Below are 15992 nucleotides of genomic sequence, written 5' to 3'. Positions count from 1 at the left end.
TAGAGTCTGGAAGGGTCCCCTCCACGTACCTTGCAGGGGGGCCCCCTCAATTATCGTTACGCCACTGGCACGTGGCTACAATTAGCGCCGCAGTCGCAATTAGGCACGGGACACAGCTATAGTTATCACTCGCGTGGTCCCGACTGCCGGAGCCGGGCCACGCCTCTTTAATTTATAGCCGGCGAGTGACGACACACGCCTGCGCTAGACGTCGTCCTCCGAGCGTGCAGGGGCGGCCTTAGGCATGTGCAAGCTGTGCACCTGCACAGGGCCACCAAACCCCAGGGGCCACCACGGCAATATATATCCTTAATATAATAATCCTCTGAGGATGGATACATATTTGCGTGGTGGCCCCTGGCAGGGATTTGGCGGCCTCCGGCTCCGTTCCACTTCCAAACACCCTGACCCCCCTCCTCTTCACTGGCCTCTGCGCTCCGCCCCGCCCCGACCCCCTCTTCAGGGGCCCCCCACCTACGCTCCCTGCCCAGGGCCGCCATGAGCCTAGAGCCGCCCCTGGAGCGTGGGTAGACTGCACCGCTACCGGGCCGGAGGACACTACAGACACCACACGCGGAAACGTGGCAGCAACGCTCTATGGGAGGGCGCCATCCTCTTTAAACTGCTGTTCACCCTTCACATACGTCACTAGGGTCACCCACTCCCTGAACCCGCTGCACCCTCCTAGGCTGGGTTGCCCTTCAATATCCCTTTCAAGTGACCGCTCTTTTAAATATTTGACTTGACGTCCCTCACCCACAAACAACAGATTAACATCTGGCAGAGGGGGTGGCCTAACGGCCAGAGTTGCCGACTTTGAGACCTGGGGCCAGGTTCCGCTCTCGGCTTCAGGTCAACATCCTGTGATTTTGGGCAAATCACTGAATCTCTCCATATGCCCTACACAAAAAAAACACATGAATATTTCCTAGTGTCATGACTGGTGCTCATGTAAAAACACTCGTTCGAGTTCGCGCTAAATAAAAACTGCTAAATATATCAAATGACCGCATCGCTTCACCATATCCCTTCGTACTTTCACTTTCTGTCTCACAGCACCAGCTGGATGAGACGCGAGGGTCTCTGCGCTCTGATTGGTTCCTGCCCCCCTCCACCCCCAGTGGTTGACGTCAAGTATATAAACTGAAGCTCCTAAGCCTGATTTCGGAAGTTTGTTACTTCCCAGGGACTTCCCCAGCCTTGAGCACCGGCCCCCGCCTTCGCAATGACTGCCCCCCACTTCCTGATGCTCCTGCTGGGGGGGCTCTGGCTGCAGCCGGTCCGTGCAGGTGAGTGACCTGGGGGCAGGGTCTGTACTGAGATCTGTCTAACTGGGTGGCGGTGGGGGGAGATCTGTCTGACACGGGGAGGGGTCATTACAGCAGAAGGGTGGGGGATCAGTATAACAGAGCACAATTATAGAGAAATAGAGGCACGAATTAGTGGTATCCAGTGACGTCACAGGTGCGATGGGGCACGGGGGGGGGCTACTTCACTCGAGAGGGATCTTATATTTTACAGGTCGGGAATATTCTTTGATGTAGGGGAACACTTCAGAAATAATAGAATATTAATTACATTTCAAATGGCCCAAACGCGTTTGTTTCACTCAGTGATGTCATTAATGAAACATGATGTTTGAGGGGTCTGGTCACCGCAGGAGTGGGGTGGGGGGAGGGGCTCATCAGGTAATGTCCCGCTGTACTCATCTTCATCCATCATGGCTCTGAGGTGAAATGATAATCATCACTGGGTGAAGTGGGCGGGATCGGCAGCGCACGCGTTCCCCTACTTTTTTTACTTGACAAGTGCGTCCTAGGACGGCAGAAATAGCCAAGGTCATGGCCGTTAAGGGGTGCGGGGTGTTCAGAGAAGGAAAAGTACTCTGGGGCAGATTTATGAAGGCCTTGCGCCGCCGGTGCGTCACTTTTTCCCATGTTAAAAATGACGCACCGGCGGCGCAAGGCCTTCATAAATCTGACCCTCTGTCTCTTCCTTCTTGCTCAGAGAAGACCAGGGCAGTGTTCACTTCTGCCCTGCCGCTGACAGCTGCCTCCCCACCTCTTTCTTCCTTTTATGCCCTCTTTCTATCTCGCTCCTCCTCACTTACTGAAAACCGGGTCTTCAAGAAGCGGTTCTCACCCTATCTTTCCTCCTTTCGTTTATTTGTTCCCCTGTGATATGGATCCGAAAAAGGAAAAACACTTTTGCTCTTAATGTCGTTTTTTTCTGACATTTTTCTATTCCAAAGTTCAGCCTTGGAACAGAGAAATAAAATGTGAAAATGTGAAAAACAACTAAATAAAGCAAGACACAGTGGTCCAAAGTGGCCAGCTTGGTTTTATTCACACCCAAACACATCAGCCTAACTTTTAAGAATTTGGCAGTGAAGCACTTCTTTTGTTTTCTCGTCTTTCTTTGAACAGCATTGTTTTCCCTAGACGGGTAAGTGCACCTTTCTTGGAGGTACTGCAATACCTGGTTGATGGGTGGATTGGAAAACAAATTGTGTACTGCGGCTCAGTGGCGTCACTGGGGTTGGTGTCACCCGGTGCGGGTAACTCATGGTGTCACCCCCTCACGACTTACCGCATGGACCACCTCTGTCAGAAATGTACGGCGCTAGGTACTGTCTTACTCCCTCTAGCTCCCTCTGGTTCCCTCTCTCTCTGTCTTACTCCCTCTAGCTCCCTCTCCCTCTGTCTTACTCCCTCTAGCTCCCTCTCCCTCTGTCTTACTCCCTCTAGCTCCCTCTCTCTGTCTTACTCCCTCTAGCTCCCTCTCTCTCTCTCTCTTACTCCCTCTAGCTCCCGCTCTCTATCTTACTCCCTCTAGCTCCCTCTCTCTCTGTCTTGCTCCCTCTAGCTCCCTCTCTCTGTTTTACTCCCTCTAGCTCCCTCTCTCTCTCTGTCTTGCTCCCTCTAGCTCCCTCTTTCTGTCTTACTCCCTCTAGCCTCCTGTCTCTCTGTCTTACTCCCTCTAGCCCCCTCTCTCTCTCTGTCTTACTCACTCTAGCTCTCTCTCTCTGTCTCACTCCCTCTAGCTCCCTCTCTCTCTGTGTCTTACTCCGTTTATCTCTCTCTCTCTGTCTTACTCTCTCTAGCTCCCTCTCTCTGTCTTACTCCCTCTAGCTCCCTCTCTCTCTGTCTTGCTCCCTCTAGCTCCCTCTCTCTGTTTTACTCCCTCTAGCTCCCTCTCTCTCTCTGTCTTGCTCCCTCTAGCTCCCTCTCTCTGTCTTACTCCCTCTAGCCTCCTGTCTCTCTGTCTTACTCCCTCTAGCCCCCTCTCTCTTACTCCCTCTAGCTCCCTCTCTCTGTCTTACTCCCTCTAGCCCCCTCTCTCTGTCTTGCTCCCTCTAGCTCTCTCTCTCTCTCTGTCTTACTCCCTCTAGCTCCCTCTCACTCTGTCTTGCTCCCTCTAGCTCCCTCTCTCTCTCTTACTCCCTCTAGCTCACTCTCTCTGTCTAGCGCCCTCTAGCTCACTCTCTCTCTGTCTTACTCCCTCTAGCTCCCTCTCTCTGTCTAGCTCCCTCTCTCTCTGTCTTACTCCCTCTAGCTCCCTCTCTCTCTGTCTTACTCCCTCTAGCTCCATCTCTCTGTCTAGCTCCCTCTCTCTCTCTTACTCCCTCTAGCTCCCTCTCCCTCTGTCTTGCTCCCTCTCTCTCTCTATCTTAATCCCTCTAGCTCCCTCTCTCTGTATAGCTCCCTCTCTCCCTGTCTTACATACCTCTGTCTCCCTCTCTGTCTTACTCACTATAGCTCCCTCTCTCTCTGTCTTACTCCCTCTAGCTCCCTCTCTCTTACTCCCTCTAGCTCCCTCTCTGTCTTGCTCCCTCTAGCTCCCTCTCTATCTGTCTTGCTCTGCCTAGCTCCCTCTCTCTCTGTCTTACTCCCTCTAGCTCCCTCTCTCTCCGGCTTGGTCCCTCTAGCCCCCTCTCTCTGTCTTGCTCCCTCTAGCTCCCTCTCTCTCTCTTACTCCCTCTAGCTCCCTCTCGCTCTGTCTTGCTTGCTCTAGCTCCCTGTAGCTCCCTCTCTCTCTGTCTTGCTCCCTCTAGCTCCCTCTCTCTGTCTAGCTCCCTCTCTCCCTGTCTTACTCTCTCTAGCTCCCTCTCTCTCTGTCTTACTCCCTCTAGCTCCCTCTCTCTGTCTAGCTCCCTCTAGCTCCCTCTCTCTTGCTCCCTGTAGCTCCCTCTGTCTCCCTCTCTCTCGGTCGTACTCCCTCTAGCTCCCTCTCTCTGTCTTACTCCCTCTAGCTTCCTGTCTCTCTGTCTTACTCCCTCTAGCCCCCTCTCTCTTACTCCCTCTAGCTCCCTCTCTCTGTCTTACTCCCTCTAGCCCCCTCTCTCTCTCTTACTCCCTCTAGCTCACTCTCTCTGTCTAGCGCCCTCTAGCTCACTCTCTCTCTGTCTTACTCCCTCTCTCTGTCTAGCTCCCTCTCTCTCTGTCATGCTCCCTCTAGCCCCCTCTGTCTCCCTCTCTCTGTCTTACTCCCTCTAGCTCCCCCTCTCTGTCTTAGTCCCTCTAGCTCCCCCTCTCTGTCTTACTCCCTCTAGCTCCCTCTCTCTCTGTCTTACTCCCTCTAGCTCCCCCTCTCTGTCTTACTCCCTCTAGCTCCCTCTCTCTCTGTCTCACTCTCTCTAGCTCCCTCTCTCTCTCTCATACTCCCTCTAGCTCCCTCTCCCTCTGTCTTGCTCCCTCTAGCTCCCTCCCTCTCTATCTTAATCCCTCTAGCCCCCTCTCTCTGTCTAGCTCCCTCTCTCCCTGTCTTACTCTCTCTAGCTCCATCTGTCTTACTCCCTTTAGCTCCCTCTCTCTCTTACTCCCTCTAGCTCCCTCTCTCTCTGTCTTACTCCCTCTAGCTCCCCTCTCTCTCTGTCTTGCTCCCTCTAGCTCCCTCTCTCTGTCTTGCTCCCTCTAGCTCCCTCTCTCTTATTCCCTCTAGCTCCCTCTCTCTCTGTATTGCTTCATCTAGCTCCCTCTCTCTCTATCTTGCTCCCTCTAGCTCCCTCTCTCTGTCTAACTCCCTCTCTCTCTATCTTACTCCCTCTAGCTCCCTCTCTCTGTCTTACTCCCTCTAGCTCCCTCTCTCTGTCTAGCTCCCTCTCTCTCTGTCTTACTTCCTCTAGCTACCTCTGTCTCCCTCTCGCTGTCATACTCCCTCTAGCTCCCTCTGTCTCTGTCTTTCTCACTCTAGCTCCATCTCTCTCTGTCTTTCTCACTCTAGCTCCCTCTCTCTCTGTCTTTCTCACTCTAGCTCTCTCTCTCTCTGTCTTACTCCCTCTAGCTCCCTCTCTCTGTCTTACTCCCTCTAGCTCCCTCTCTCTCTGTCTTACTCCCTTTATCTCCCTCTCTCTCTGTCTTACTCTCCCTAGCTCCCTCTCTCTGTCTTACTCTCCCTAGCTCCCTCTCTCTGTCTTACTCCCTCTAGCTCTAGCTCTCTCTGTCTTGCTCTCTCTAGCCCCCTGATGTGTCACATCCACGGAAGCCGCAGACGAAGGAGGAAGCACGAGCGTGCAGGGGGCTGATTGGGACCCCACATTACCCTTCTGTCTTGAGCTGGCTCGTGAGGCATTGATTCCTCCAATGATAAGCATACTACATTACTAGTGTGAAAGTAAAAAAATGTGTTGTAATTATTAATTGTAGTTACACACATAGATAAACTTGTTTCACTTTTTTGTATATACACATTTTTCTACCTTTGTGGAGAAACACTAGTGAGTGACAGGGGGATCTTCCCCTAGGTCCTGACGAAGAGGCTTCACGCCTCGAAACATGTTGACCCACACAGGAGAGAGAGCCCATTAATCAGCTCTATCTCTCCGCTTCACTTTTCTTTTTAATAATACCAGCCAGTGTTTAATAATTTTTTTTTTACCACTAGGCCAGGTATTTTTTAATAACTCACACTTTATATCACTCCTGACCCCACTGACACTCACTCCCAACACATAGCACCCCCATCTAAAGGTGCTCCAGCGTAGCCGCTTGTCGCAGCACTGCCCCGCCCCGCAGCGGGACGGGAAGACCCCGATGATGGAGCATGACACCAAGGGCCCTTTTGGTGTGTGAGGGGTATTTTAACAAAGGTGTATTCCATTGACATCTGGATATACACCCACCCAATGTGAGGTGGACCCTTTTTGATTAATAGCATCCCTGATAAGAGGAGGACGTGCCCACCTCGGTGCCCATCGGCACCACCTCTTCACTCCCCCCCCTTTTTGATTTCCTTACTCTCTCTAGCTCCCTCTCTCTCTTTGTTACTCCCTCTTGCTCCCTCTCTCTCTGTCTTACTCTCTCTAGCTCCCTCTCTCTCTTTGTTACTCCCTCTTGCTCCCTCTCTCTCTGTCTTGCTCTCTCTAGCTCCCTCTCTCTGTATTACTCCCTCTAGCTCCCTCTGTCTCCCTCTCTCTCTTACTCCACCTGTCTTCCCTGGATTTGCATAAACAAGAGTGCGAGCAACAGGTGGCACTATACTGAAGAGCAAGCTGAAATTTGGAACTGGTTCACTGGAAAACTGAAGACTGTGTAAGATACTGAAAAATAGGCAACCATGCACCCTCAGATGAGCTAGGCTGCTATAGAGTTGCCTTGTGAGCAAAGAAAATTGCAGTCAAGCATTGCAGATCTCCTGCGAGACGCTGGCGAGTGCGAACAGCATGAGGAACAAGCTTGCACAGGGAGCGGCAGTAAAGGTGAGAGCAGAGGCGAGGCTGCGTGCAGATTGGTGTCACCCCATGTGTTGGTGTCACCCGGTGCGGTCCGCACCCCCGCACCTCCCTAGTGACGCCACTGCTGCGGTTCTGTGTTTATGGATGTGGTCTTTTTAAATCATGCTGCTTACCTTTTGGAAGGATATAAGCAATAGACATTGAAACGGGCCCCTTCTAGGCCCCGTAGTCATGGCCTTAACTTTTCAGGTAAAACCACTAGCTGATTTCTGGATAGTGAGTGAGAGATCATTAAGGTAACCATTTTAATTACTCTTATCAAGTGCATAATTTGAATTGAGCCACATCCAAGTGTTTATAGCGGGCACAATTAAGTTGTAGCTGAAGGCAGTGCGAGTTTCTCTCAGTGGGGCAGTATGGTGTTCAGTGGGGGAAGAGGATGTGGCACTATGTGGTCAGAGCTGCCCAATTTGGAGCTGGGCAGCCAGGTTAAGCCTTCATGACCAGTCCACCAGACCACTCTCCTGTGGCCAGGGAAGGCCTCTAAGGGCTGCAGCACCTATTGTGCCACCCTTAGAAGCCCTGTACCCTTACACTCACACACTGCCTTTGCAGGCTGCGTGTTTTGGTGCAGAACAAAGTGAAGAGTCAACATGGCACACATCCCTGTGTGGCATTCCGGCAACCCACTGTCCTGGCATAGGTCTGCCACCCCTCTAGCTGGGTGCCCTATACCAGCGGTGAGGGTACAGCTGCATGAGCCATGTACCCCTACATTGTCCAAGCCAATTCTTAGACATTGTAAGTGCAGGGCTGCCATTAAGAGTATATGGTGCTGGTAGTTTGTCATTACAAACTCCACAGCATCTTAATGGCTTTACTGAAAACTGGGAAGTTTGGTATCAAACTTTTCAGCACATTAAACCCACACTGATGCCAGTGTGGGATTTAATGAGAAATGCACTTGGAGGGCATCTTAGAGATGCCCCCTGAAAAATGACCTAACTCTAGTGTCCTGACTGGGTGGCTGCTCACCCGCCGCCCCCACCAAACATGTTTCTGGACCCCTGAGATCGAGAGCCTGCTGCTCTCAGGGGCCAAAACAATGCACATCTTGGGACGAGGTGCCAAGCGTCCTCCCCCAGGATGGGCAGGGTTCACGAAGGGGAAGCCTCAAAGGCTTGCTGCCTTTGTGAGCTTCCCCAGGCCACTTGCTGCTCTCAGCAACTGGTTTTGAACCCCAATTTGGGCGGGAGCACCGGCAGGAAAAACAAGTGAGGAAGATAGGTATGCCCACCTCTGTCAACTCCACCCCTCAGGTGGGGGAGGCGAGGTGAAGCACAACTCTCAGTCACTGCCATCTTGCAGATGGGGGGACCCAGCCAACCAGAGAGGGGCATATGCTCCCCCTCCCACTGGAGGGTGACATAATACGGGGTATACCCCCCCCAGGGATGGGACCCATTGGTCCCAACCATTACCTACCTTTAACACCCCTGAATCTAGTATTCAGGGGCAACCCTGAATTGTGCTTCTTCAGACAAGAACCGACCAGAAGAAGAGAAGGCCGAAGCTGAAGCTGAAACTAAGAAGAGGAGGACACCAACTGACTTGGCCCCTCTTCCAGCCTGTCCGCACCTCGAACCAGCTCCAGCAAAACCCAGGTGTGTCCTGCAGCCAGCAACCTCGAGAAACCCGGATGACCTGCTCTGCCTTCCAACCCAAGAATCTGTTTCCCGGGATCACTGGATTTGCTCACCCACAGACTCTGGCTCCGGCCAAAACTGCGAGTCCGGCACCACTCTGCACAGGACATCCACGGACGTAGTTTGAGTGGCCCAACTCCAAGAGGATGTCTCCCAGACAATCCTGACCTGAGCGCTGGTGATCTCTGACCTGCCACTTATCTCCAAACAATGCATGCAGGCCCTTTCTGGAGGATCCCCCTGACCGCGACTGGAGCTGTTACGGAAAGCCGATGCCTAAAGACACCCCGGCACCCAATGTCCCATGTCCTTGGGTGGCCCAACCAATGGTGTCCCAGCATCCCCATACATCCCAACATACCTCTCCAACCGGTGGTCGCCTCCCGAAGATCTTTGTCCCCGAGCCTTCAGTCTTTGTTGCAACCGGAGAATCCTCATTGAAATAAACAGGGTACCCAATGCCAAATCAGCACCTTGCACCCTGCATCCCTGGGCCGCTGTGGGTGTACTTTTTGGGTGCCAACTCGGATCCCCCCTTTGTCCTGAGCCTAACACCAGGAGCTTTGCTCCCACAACCTTGTGGCCTGCTCGTGAGCAGCCACCAACCAGAGGCCCCCATCCCCCTTCGGATGACATTGGGCCTCAGCACTTTGCACCCGGTCGCTCGAGTGCAGCTGAGGGTGCTTTGAGAGTGCATCCTCGACCTTGAGGGAAGCCTGGTTTTAACCCCAGAATGCCAATTCCCACAAACATGTACTTACCTGCAAACCAATAACTTAATTTCCTCCCATAGGATTGCATTGACTGTTTTCCTTAAATTCTTTTGTAGAGTTGGTTTGTATGAAATACTGAAAAACTGCAAATGTACAAAAAGGGATTTACTTACATTTCCTCTAGGAAATGTCCCAGTGTGATATCTAGACATATCACACTGAGTAGAAAAAGTAACTTGAAAAGTAATCTAAAAAGTAATGTACAAAGTAATCTGTAAAGTAACTGAAAAGTAATTTCAAAATACTGACATACCTGTAATTCAACCTACTGCATTTGAACCTGCATTCAACTGTAAAACATTGCATACGATTTTGCTAAGTATTATTTAATTTGCCTGCACAAGGCTTGGCTTGGTTTTAGAAATAAATAACTTAGTAATATTTTTGATACAAACAAATTGGTCTGAGTTCAGTCTTTGAGTGTGTGACATCATTTGCTGCCTGAGCGTGCACAGCAAATGATTAACACTACCTTCTGATAAAGCCTTACTGCTCGACCACACTGCCATACATAGAGAGTAAGGTGCTGTCTACTTTTACCTCTGTCTACCTTTGGGGTTCCACTGGACTCTGTGCACACTATACATCACTTTGGTACAGTATATATAGAGCCAGCTTCCTACAGGTGTGACCAGTGCAATTGCAGCAGGTGCTGACTTCGGTTGGGGGCGTCATGTTTGCAAGTATATTATGTTTCAAAAAGCACCTGCTCCCTCATTTCTGGCCATCAGCAATTTTCAGGAACAATACATATGCCATGATAACTCCAGTGATTAACGTTCTTCCTAGAGAGAGATGGAGTTTTGTCAACTGAAAGATTTGCCTCGTGAAAAGGTAGTACAGACGGTTAATGTGCCTGCTGCCAAGAAAACGTACAATGCAGATCACAAAGTGCACATAATGTAAATAGGTCAGTGGGTTACGGCTTTTGTCAGTGAGATTCCTTGGTTACTTGGAGTTTATAAGTCAACATCCTAACATTGAGCTATTAACTGTCGTTTCGTTTCAAAAACTTTATTCGATTCAGGCAAGAATCATAAAAGTCAAAACATACATTTTAAATACATGATTTGAATTTCATTTAAAAAGAACAATTTAAAAACTATACCACTATTTTAGTGGTAGAAAACATTGATTAATATAATCACAGTTGTAGCCCATAGCTTTTCAATCATATTAGGTTAAGTTAATCATGATTTCCTAATACCTATATTACATAGAAATCTAGAACAGAAAAGTCATGAACAACAATATACATGGGCTACAAACAAATTCATGGGAACAAATTTAACCGTACCGCTTCCTAATCGAAAATGACACACGTATAAAATTTAGCATTGCACAGCAAACATCAGATGTGGACAAAGTTAACAAATGGTCATAACCCTCTTTATAGTGGCATAGTTGCTTTTCCTTAAGGATCGGCTTGATAAACCTAATTCTCGGATCCTTATATAGGGGGCAGAAAAGAACAAGATGCATAGTACTTTGGCTAACTCTGTTGTTACAGGGACAGGGGGGCAGTCTCTCACACCAACTCCCCTGTTTAGGAAACGCAAAAAGAAAATGCAGAATGTGTAACCTAAACCTTGTCAAATAGAATCGCCATTGCACATGATTTGTAAAGGTTAAATAAAACTGATGCTGTAAAGTAACCTTAAAAGCGTGAGGGCTAGCCAAGGAATGCACAAGTGAGGATTTCCAATAACTTGTTTTGATAACAGATTTAATATCTCCCTGAATATTTTCGGGGTTATCAAAAATGTCACCCAGGCCTATTTTATGGAGTGTTACATTAACATAGCGTAGCCACGGGATCTTATTCATATTTGTCAATTTTAAACAATCCCGGAGGATGTCTCTAGACAGCTGTAGATCCTCTGATAGCCATATTTTACCCCATAATAATAGAGGGGAAAGGTGAATAGTATCACTCACATAACTCAGACCTATCTCCTCGTGGGCAAATTTATTTGAGGAACTTGATGGAATAGCCAATACACGCTTTAAAAATTTGTTCTCCGTGGTTTGTATTATGTCAGGGCTTTCGATTCCCCAAACCCCTGCCCCGTAGGTAGCTACCGACAAACATTTTGCTTTATACAAAGTTTTTAGATGTTTGACAGGTTTTTGACCCAGCTTCCCACAGAAACAGAACAAACCTTCAATAGAGCGACTAGCACTCTGGACTCGAGTTTTCATTAACGGGGCCCAGCTTAGTTTGTTATTGAAAAGGTTTCCCAAATAGTTAAAGTTTTCCACCTTTTCAATGATGGCATTATTTACTACAAACTTTCTGGTTTTTGTGCCCTTTGGGCCACAGACCATGGCAAAGGATTTGGTGAAATTTACCTTCAGGTCTAGGTTCAACATGAAGTTATGGAAGGCATCAAGACAGTGCTGCATACTGTTTCCTGTAAGTGTCATTAATACCGTATCATCGGCATAAGAGAGCATCCGCACACTCCTACCATTAACCTTGGGAAAATCATGGCAGTGGTCCAACAAATATTTTTCCAGCCCATTAGTGTAAACTAAAAACAAAAAGGGAGCTAAAATACATCCTTGACGGACGCCCTCAGTCGAGGGAATGGATTTGGTTTTCTCTCCCCCTGGCCCGAACCTTATGGCTACGGTGGTTGCTTCATGGAGTCTACGGAGCAAGTGAACCAAGGGTTCCTCGAAACCCATAGCCTCCATCATTTTCCACAGCTTGCTTCGACACACAGTGTCGAATGCACTGGAGAGATCCATGAAGGCAAGATGGATGGAAGAATTCATTGCCTTCATGTATTTCCCTATAATCAAAGCCAGGTTCAGGCACTGTTCAACGGTGCCTTTGCCTTTTCTGAACCCATATTGGGAATCAACAATAAGGCCCACCGAGTCAGCCCATGTTTCTAATCTGGCTAATATGACCCTGCCCAATATTTTACATGATGCACCAATTAGTGAGATTGGGCGATAGCACCGGGGATCAGATCTGTTGCCCTTCTTAAAAATCGGCACCACTACTGCCTCCTTCCATGAAGTTGGAATACGGCAAATAACAACTGCTCTAAATACATTTAACAAAAGAGGAGCCCAAATCTTGATGTTATGCTTAAAAAAGTCCAAAGGGACTAGATCAGGACCAGGAGCTTTTAGTGATATGCCTTTCAATAGAGCATCTTCCACTTCTTGCAGGGAAAGTGATAGACTTAGGGACAAAGAGGATTCAGGAACCACCAAATCCATAGGGTCTCCTGTTGGGGGTTCGTTAAGTGAAATTCCATGTGGATTAAAAATATCCCCAAAATGTGATTCCCATGTTTCACATGCGATCTGCATCACAATATTGTCCTTGCCATTACTTATAAAAAGGGGACGATTAATTACTTCCCAGAAAAGCCTATTGTCCTTCAATTCTGAGGCCTTTTCTAAATCTTCCCAAGCTCTATTTTTTAAATCCAGCTTCCTTATTCTAATGGCTTCTTTATAGGCCAGTCTAGATGCCCTAACCAAGTCTATATCCCTTGGTTTTTGTTTTAATGCCACTTTCAGGGATCTGTGTGTTGCCGAGCATGCAGCATCAAACCATCTGGGCCCTAGCCTTTTATTTTTCCCAATTGGTTTTGTAAGCCGTTCGGCTACATGCCCACATAGTAACTCAAAATTCCCTATAACCTTTTCGGGGTTAGCTGTCGATGATAAACATGCATCATATTCTGTGCTATATCCATGTATTATTTCGTCCTCAAGACCTGCTGCGTCTATTTTGCCCCACTTAAGAGTGATACCTTGGTTTCTGTTATACTTTATTGGTTGTTCCCAGACAGAATGTTTGGGTTTAACAGGACACAAGAGGGATAAGATCAAAGGGTTATGGTCACTGGCAGCATTAACAATTACTTCCAGTTTATCAACATAGTGAGAATACCCACTGGAGATAATTGCGAAATCGATGAAACTCATTGTACCTCTACTTCCCTGGAAAGTTGGTATCGGAGCCAAATCTGGACCGACCCAGGGTTCTACTATGGATAAACCATTTAAAATAATGATATTATTTAAGGCGTCCCCCTGGGGTGTATGTTTAAAGTGAGTCAAGGGAAAGTCATAAGAATCTCTCAAACCACACACCTTCGAGTCCCCATGGGTGCATAACGAGCAGTTGAAATCACCCACCCAGATGACAAAGAGTAGGGGTTGCTCGTGGCGTGCCCTGGCTATGGCTTCCTCCAACTTCAACATAACAGTTATCTCATTGTTATCAAAAATGTTATAATACCAGTTAATTAGTAACAATGGTTCAGGGAACAAATTCACCAACATCAACACTTGAAACCATGAGGTGTCAACTATCTTAGTGATTACAAGTTTACACAGTTTTAACGAAATTGCTGTCATTAAACCACCCTTGGCCCTACCCGCCTGTGAAGGTACCGCTAGTGTGTTAAGGGCACAAAAGCCCTCAATATTCTGAGTGGAACGGCTCCATGTTTCCTGGAGGCACAAAATGTCACAGACACCCACAAAATCTAACCATGCCTCATCCTCCAGTCTTGAGGCAAGCCCAGCAATGTTCCATGAAATTAAGCACATCCTTGATTCGCTTTGGTTCTTTCTGACTGACTCAGGTAATATTTCCGGGTTTTGCACTAGGATAGTTGGGCTTGGTGCACTTTCTATATTAATACCAGCCTCAGGGGCTTGGGGGTTAGAAGCACGATCGTCACTCATGGGAACATTCTCCCATAAGTTATCGTTACGACTTTCTCCCTTCTCCCTCTGGCTGGGCTCTCCTGCTATCAGGGCATTACCAGGGGAATTTTGTGATGGTCAGTCTTGCTCATCCATGCCCACAAGTGGATCAAAGCGGTTTCTCAAAGGAATATTATTTGGAAACCACCCCGCCACCTCCTGTGGGCAACCAAACATGTTGGTATTGGGTGCCCCTTGCCACCAGTTATGCTGGCTATACCCATCAGGCCTATTTGTTGTCCGTCTGGTGTTATGGACAATAGTCCATGGACTTTCCTTAGCATAGTGATTTCTTGGGGGGTAAAAAAAGGTAAGGGGTCTCAGGACTATTGTGGGATTAGCTTCATACGAAGGCCGTGCACATAGGTGCTGTGCTGTCTGAGGATCAGCAAAAGTAACCACTATACAGTCACCTGCCAGGGACTTAGGTGTAGGACCTATCCAAGGCACTCTTCTAACCATTAATACACTGCTTCTTTGTTGGACAGGAAGCTGTGTGTTAGAATTAAGCCAATAAATGACTTTATTTCTCAGTGAATGGTTGTTCTCCTGGGAGTGCTGGTCCAACTCGGGAACTCCGGCTAGTATGATGACATAAGACCCAGCTTCTGGTGGAAGGTCAATAAAACCTCCACGAAAGTTGGGACGGTTAAATGGCCGCTGAGAATTATAGTTTTGCCTTGTGGGATTTTGTGTGGCAGCTCGTGGGTTTGGGTTCTGCCTATGGGCCGGATTAGGCAGAGGACATAATTTTGGTGCAACAGAACTAGGAGTTGAAACGGTCTGGTTTACAATGGTAGTCGTACGGGGCTTCGGTATGGGTTTAACTATTGGTAAGGGCATAGGAATATTTTGAGGTATTTGTAAAGGTAATGGTAAGGATACTAGTTCTTTTACCTGAGGGGATGATTTAATTTCGCGGGGATTTTTAGCTTCCATATCCTTCAGGCTCAAAGTGGCCAGGGTAACTATCGTCCTGTCCATTTCTAACAGATTGTTCTCTATGCGAGAAAGCCTCAGTTCCAAAGGGGTTAGTAGTTGTTTTAACGTGGCCCAGACCATTTTTAGGAATTCTTCATCTCCCCCTTTATCATTTGATGATCCACACACCTGCCCCACCTGATCATCCGTTCTATTCGACTCTGGGGAGGCAACCAAAATACTAACATCCGCTGAGATGTTTAAATCCGGAGCGGCTGTCCCACCCAGAGTACCTGGGTTAGTTTTCATACTGGCATCTTTTAACCCCAAAGATCCTAGTGCCCTTCTACTATTGAAGAATTGTGATCTAGCAATTTTCGCTTTTTTCCGTGCATGTATGGCCCTAGCAATACATTTCTTTTTATAAATTGCTGCTTTCCTGGCCCTACCTAAATTCGTGGGTTGGTCAATTTTAGGGGGATACAAAGTGCCTGACGTGCAAGTTAATGTGACAAGATCCTTAAATGGTTCCAATAGGGTGGGTGAAGGGATCGAAGGGGAAATTGGAAAAGTGGTGGAAGGGGCTGGGTGGATGGCAGCCGTGATCAACAAAGGCTGAGGACCTGCTGTATGCTCGGGGGTACGTGCAGAAGCAATATTCCCCATGGAAGATTTTCTAGTACTAGCTAGGTGCTCTGATAGCCTTCGTGCAGCTTCAAGATCTAATGAGACCCTGTGCTGCATTTTGTTAATTTCCTCATCTATGGCTAAGTTGGTTTTGACTAGGAAATCGTCTAATGTTCGATTAGAGTTACTCGCGGCCATAAGGGTTTTACTCCGACTGCCCCGTGAGCACATTATACAGATTAATAAAAACCCAATAAATAATTAAATATTTAAGAAATAACACCAATAAGAACTGTATAATGGACCAACCAGGGGGCGTAGCCCAGCCCAGTCCTCTTAGTCCTCGAACGGCCTCAAACGGCCCAGTCTTTGCCCTGTCTTCGCCCGGGCTGCGTCCCGAGCTGCGGGAGGGCTAGGACAGTAAATAGGAAGTCGTAAGGGGCGGGGGGCGTGGCAGCAGGGAGAGTGGACCGGAAGGTCGAAAATGGTCTTGCAGGGACTCCTGGGTACTGGAGTCCCCTGCACGCTCGCAGCCCCGCTGACCACACT

General features: G+C 48.3%; 1 protein-coding gene across 1 annotated transcript in view; it reads left to right on the top strand.

Moving 5' to 3' along the window:
- The first annotated feature begins 1225 nt into the window (after positions 1-1225).
- LOC144752899 (class I histocompatibility antigen, Gogo-OKO alpha chain-like) overlaps positions 1226-15992 on the top strand; it is a 341555-nt gene continuing 326788 nt past the window's right edge. The window contains exon 1 of the mRNA XM_078640725.1: positions 1226-1289. Within this exon, the coding sequence (XP_078496851.1) occupies positions 1226-1289 (64 nt within the window). The remainder of the gene's footprint in view (positions 1290-15992) is intronic.

The sequence above is a fragment of the Lissotriton helveticus genome, chromosome 5_1 (assembly GCF_964261635.1).
Source record: "Lissotriton helveticus chromosome 5_1, aLisHel1.1, whole genome shotgun sequence".
NCBI classification, from domain to species: domain Eukaryota; kingdom Metazoa; phylum Chordata; class Amphibia; order Caudata; family Salamandridae; genus Lissotriton; species Lissotriton helveticus.
This window is presented reverse-complemented; position numbering and strand designations above follow the sequence as displayed.